A 5774-nucleotide genomic window follows, 5' to 3' on the forward strand; every position below is an offset into this window, starting at 1 on the left:
TGGACAGGTGGATAGTGGATGGATGGATGATGGATGGACAGTGGATGGATGGATGGATGGATGGTGGATGGATGGTGGATGGATGGATGGATGGATGGATGGACAGGTGGATAGTGGATGGATGGATGATGGATGGACAGTGGATGGATGGATGGATGGATGGATGGATGGATGGTGGATGGATGGAGGGTGGATGGATGGTGGATGGATGGTGGATGGATGGATGGATGGATGGATGGATGGATGGTGGATGGATGGAGGGTGGATGGATGGTGGATGGATGGTGGATGGATGGATGGATGGATGGATGGACAGGTGGATAGTGGATGGATGGATGGTGGATGGATAGTGGATGGATGGATGGTGGATGGATAGTGGATGGATGGATGGTGGATGGATGGTGGATGGATAGTGGATGGATGGGTGGATGGTGGACAGATGGATGGACGGATGGATGGTGGATGGACAGTGGATGGATGGATGGTGGATGGACGGATGGATGGACAGATGGATGGTGGATGGACAGTGGATGGATGGACGGATGGATGGACAGATGGATGGTGGATGGATGGATGGATGGATGGATGGTGGATGGATAGTGGATGGATGGACGGATGGTGGACAGATGGATGGACGGATGGATGGTGGATGGATGGTGGATGGATGGACGGATGGATGGACAGATGGATGGTGGATGGACAGTGGATGGATGCGCTGATGGCTGGTTTGGTGGGTGGGTTGATGGTCCCCCCAGGTCCCCCAGCCCCCGGTGACACTCACGTTGCCGTAGTCAATGTAGAAGATGTGAACTTTGCCGCCCGACTCCACCTTCTCCACCCGGGCCCGGTACCTGCAGTGTAGGATTTCTGGGTGTCACCCCAAACTCCAGCGCTCCCTGGGCCGGCCCCACCCCCGGGGGGTGCAGGACCCCCTGCTCACCATTCCCCATCGACGAACTTGGCGATGCAGAAGTCCCCTCGGCGCGGGGAGTACGACCCCTCCACGGGCGGGTGGGCGCCCACCTCGGCCCGCATGTTCTCCATCAGCTTCTCCAGCTGGGCACCTGGGGGGCAGCCCAATTAAGCACCTGCCCCCACCACGTGTCCCAAACCTGGACCCCAACCCCAGTGTGACCCCAGAACCTGAAGCCAATCCCAAACCTGGAGCCCAACCCCAGTGCGACCTGAGAACCTCAACCCAATCCCAACCATGAACCCCACACCTGGACCCAAACCTGGACCCAAACTCTGAGTCCTAAATGTGTCCCCTAGACCTTGACCCTCAACCCCAGGTCCAACCACGGACACTAACTTCGGACTTCAACCCAGATCTCCAATGTGGCCCCCGATCCTGAACCCCAAGTCCCAACCGTGGACCTCAACCTCGGGTCCAACCCTGGACCCCAACAGTAGATCCCAAACCTGTACCCCAACCCAAACCTGACGCCCACTCTCAGTTCCAGAGGTGGCCCCTGACCCTGACCCTCCATCCCAGGTCCCAAACCTGGACCCCAATCTTGGGTCCTGAACAGGGACCTCCACCCTGGGTCCCAAAGATGGCCCTGGGGGGTGATGGGTGATCCCACCAAACCCACGAATCCTCATCCCACTCAACTAAGCCCCCCCATGGCCAGGCTGGGGAGCACCCCTGGGTGCTGATGGTCCCCAGGAGGGTCCCCCTGCCCCCGTACCCGTCTCCACGTCCTGCACATAGAAGTGGAGGTCGTCGGTGATCTCGGTGACGAACACGGGTTTGTAGTTGGCCGTGCGCTCCTTCTCCTCCAGCACCGGCACCACCTCCTCCACCGGGGTCTCCTCGTAGTGGGACCACACCTGGGGGCACAAGTGGCGTGGGGACATCCCTTGGGATGGGGACGTCCCTTGGGATGGGGACATCCCTTGGGATGGGGACATCCCTTGGGATGGGGACATCTCTTGGAGTGGGACATCTCTTGGGTTGGGTCCATCATCTCTTGGCACAGGGACATCCCTTGGGGAAGGACCATCCATTAGGGTCGGGACATTCCCTGGGGTGGGCCCGTCATCTCTCAGGGTGGGGATATTTCTGTGGTGGGACCATCCCTCAGGGTGTGGACCCCTCTTGGGCTGTGGACATCCATCGTGGTGGGGCCACCCCTTGGTGTGGGGACATCTACTGTGGTGGGGACCTCACTTGGCACGGGGGCGTCCCTTGGCACGAGGCCATCGCCTCTTGGGATGGGGACATCCCTCGGGTGGGGAGATCTCTTGACAAGAGGACATCCTCGGGGTGGGACTGTCTTCTGGGATGGGGCCATCTCTTTGGGACGGTGCCACCCCGGGAGGGTCCCAGCCCCCCCCTCACCTTCTCCTTCCTCTGCTTGGCCGCGTCCTGAGCCGCCAGCAGGGCCTTGCAGTAGGGGCTGCGCTCGGCCGTGAAGTGCACGCGGGACAGCGCCTGCTCCACCAGCGCCACCGACAGGTTCACACCCTCGATGTGCAGCCACCCGATGAAATTCCCGGCCTTGTCCATGCTCTCCACCTCCACCTCCACCTGTGGGATTCCAGGAGTCACCCTGGGCACCGAAGCCACGGGCACCCGCCCCAGCCGCCACCTCGTCCCGGCGATCCAAGCTCCGTCCAGGGACTGGCAGGCGGGTCCCCCCCGACGGCCTCTCTGCGCCCGGCTCGGACCATCGACCCCGAGGTGCCACCCCAAAGTGTCCCCCCCGAGCAGGTGACAGATGGGCCACGTTGTGGTGATTTAACCCCTGGCCATGGCCTTTGCCGTGGTTAACTGGGTTTGGCTCCACGGGCGCTGCCAGACACGGAGTGTGTCCCTCCCCTGAGCTCGCCCATCCTGCCAGAACCGTTCCCGCTGCTTCCCAAAGCCTGTGGCATCCTGCTGTCCTTCCCCTGTGCCAGCCACAGCACTGCACTGGCCATGGGACCACACGGGACATGGCACTGCACTGGCCATGGGACCACACGGGACATGGCACTGCACTGGCCACGTCACCGCGTGGGCTATGGGCACCACCCCCGCCACGGCACCACCCCGGCCACGGCACCACACTGGCCATGGCACCGCCCCGGCCATGGCACCACCCTGGCCATGGCACTGCCCCGGCCATGGCACCACACTGGCCATGGCACCACCCTGGCCATGGCACCACCCCGGCCATGGCACCACCCCGGCCATGGCACCACCCTGGCCATGGCACCACCCCGGCCATGGCACTGCCCCGGCCATGGCACCACACCGGCTGTGGCTCGTGCATGGCAGGGTCACGTTGCAGGACGAGCCCCTGGGTCCCCCGCTGTGCCCAGGGTGCCAGGCTGGTCCCCGGGGTGCAGCACCCACGCACGGCTGTGGCACCTCCCGAGCGCTGCCCGGTGACGCTCTGGTGACAGCAGTGTCACTGTGCCAGCCCCGTGGCAGGGTGACCAGTGAGGGGACGAGCAGGACATTGATGGGCTCAGGGACAGGATGTGGCCATGGGGACAGGGGGCACGGGGTACACGAGGCCAGCGTGTCCTGCAGCTCCCAGGGGACATGGCTGCCAGTTCTGCAGCCCCCCCAGGGATGTGCCACCACCACGGGGACTGTGACCCCAGGGAGGGAGGACAGGAGGGTCCCGGGGTGTCCCTGGGTGCTGCCACACAGGGTGTCCTAAGGGGCTCCCAGCCATCCCCCCACCAGTGGCACTCTGGTGGCGGCTCCAAGTGCCACCAAGAGTGTGGGGGGGCAATGGGCTGCCTGTGGGAGCTGCAGGGGGTCCCCTCCCCACGATCCCAGGGGTCCCACCTGGGGCAGGGGGGACACAAGGCAGTGGTGGGGGTGCAACCCCCAGCCCGGGCCCCCCAAAGCCGGTGGTACCCCGGTGCCCATCCCCTGGTATGGTGCCCCCTCCCCAGCCCATGGCAGAGCTGGACCTGCAACCCCCTCACCCCCCCATCCCCACTGCAGAGCGGGGTTTGTGCTCCCCATCAGTGTCACAACTCGGGTCGGGTCTCAGCCCTGAGCCCGGGGGGGTCCACAGACCCCCGCTGAGCTGGGGGGTCGGATCCTGGGGCGGGTGCCCATCACCCCAGCACTGTGCCCCCTCCCCAGGCAACGGCAGAGCAGGACCCCCCTCCCTCTGCAGAGCGGGGTTTGTGCCCCCATCGGTGTCACAGCTCGGGTCGGGTCTCAGCCCTGAGCCCAGAGGGGGTTAAGGGGGTCCACGGACCCCGCTCGGCGGGGGGTTGGATCCTCAGGGGGGCTCGGGGGGGGGGGGTGTGTGTGGGGGCCTCCAGCCACGGATGGAGCCGCATCCCCCCCATCACCTTAAAGCCACCGAGCCCCCCCGAGCCGCCTCCGTCCCTCCCTCCGTCCCTCCGTCCCTCCGTCCCCGGCTCCGGGCCCCGGGGAGGGGTCGTTCAGGGCGCCCCCCTCTCCACATCCCCCGAGCGGGTCTGCGGGGAGGAGGAGGAGGAGGCGGCGGCGGGAGGGAGGAGGAAGAGGAGGAGGAAGCGGCTCATCCCGCATCGCCCTCCCCGCGCACAAAATCGCTCCGGGGCCGCCGCACCGGCCGAACCGGGGCCGGCGGGGGCCCCTCCGGAGCGAGGCGGGTGGGTGGGTGGGTGGGGGTGCGGGGGGGGCGCGGGGGGGTCTGTGCGGAGCCGGGATGCGTCAGCAGGAGCAGCGGGAGCGGCGGCAGCAGCAATCCATCCGCGCTCGCACTGAAGGACAAAAGGATGAGCCAGCCGCCTGCGCGGCTGCTTCCCGCACCGCCCGCACCGCCCGCACCGCCCGCACCGCCCCGCACCGCACCGCCCGCACCGCCCGCACCGCCCCGCGCGGCCCCCGCCACCGGAGGATGCCCGCCGGCACCGCCACCGCCACCGCTGTCACCGCCGCTGGCACCGCCACCATCGCCCCGCGCCGCCGCTGAACGCGACACCCACGCGGGGACGCGGGAACGACACGCGGGAGGGGACGGGACGGGACCCCCCCGCCCCGCCACCAGCGCAGCCGCCGCCGCTCCCGGGAGGTGCCCCCGCCGGCATCTCCCCCCCCCCACGCCGACGCCCTTTCCTCCTCCCCCCCCCCTCCCCGAACCGCGTTTTTCCCTCTCCCGGGGGGGCTCCCCGAGATTTATTTATTTATTTCGGCCTATTTTTAATCTTTATTTTCCTGTTTTATTTTTAGGTTTCCTCCGGGGTTGGTTGTTGTTTGGTTTTTTTTTTTAAATTTATTTTAATATTTCTAATTTTTATTTTTAGTTTTTCGTTTTATTTTAGCCTTATTTTAACTTTTATCCCCCTTTCCCTTCTTATTTTAATTTCGGTTTATTTTATTTTAGATTTCGATTCCATTTTTATCTCCTTTTGACTCCCCTTTCCTCGCCAAATTTTTTTTCATTCCCATTTCCCTCCCCGTTTTTCATTTTTTCACTTTTTCTCTCCTCCGTTCCCTCCCCTTTTCCCAATTCTTCCTTTTCTCCCCGCTTCTCTTTTTTAATTATTTCCTTTTTTCCTACTTCCCCCCCGGTTCCCCCCCTTTTTCCCCGCGGTCTGGGGGGGGGCGGCCATGCGGGCCCCGCGGAGCCCCCCGGGCCGGCCCCAGGAGCGGAGGTGCGAGGCCGCGGGGTTGGCCGCGGTCGGGGGCTGCCGGGCCCCCGCTTAGCCGGGCCGGCCCCCCCCCATCCTGCACCGCAGCCTCCAGGAGCCATTTTGTCTTTTTTTTTTTTTTTGAGCCGGCCCCCCCCCCTGGGGGGGCCGGGGGGGGGGGGGGGGGGGGGGGGGGGGTGC

The 5774-nt window shown here is 64.8% G+C and overlaps 1 protein-coding gene across 1 annotated transcript in view; it reads right to left on the reverse strand.

The window, feature by feature from the left end:
• The window catches only part of SND1 (staphylococcal nuclease and tudor domain containing 1), a gene marked incomplete at its 3' end in the record, with an annotated part of 92018 nt that overhangs the window by 2567 nt on the left and 83677 nt on the right, over nucleotides 1–5774 (reverse strand). Inside the window, exons 15-18 of the mRNA XM_017839357.1 lie at nucleotides 2344–2532; nucleotides 1691–1832; nucleotides 940–1063; nucleotides 775–850 (exon numbers count right to left, since the gene is read on the reverse strand). Of these exons, the coding sequence (XP_017694846.1) occupies nucleotides 775–850; nucleotides 940–1063; nucleotides 1691–1832; nucleotides 2344–2532 (531 nt within the window). The remainder of the gene's footprint in view (nucleotides 1–774; nucleotides 851–939; nucleotides 1064–1690; nucleotides 1833–2343; nucleotides 2533–5774) is intronic.

Source organism: Lepidothrix coronata, unplaced genomic scaffold, assembly GCF_001604755.1.
Source record: "Lepidothrix coronata isolate B3197 unplaced genomic scaffold, Lepidothrix_coronata-1.0 Scaffold403, whole genome shotgun sequence".
Classification (NCBI taxonomy): domain Eukaryota; kingdom Metazoa; phylum Chordata; class Aves; order Passeriformes; family Pipridae; genus Lepidothrix; species Lepidothrix coronata.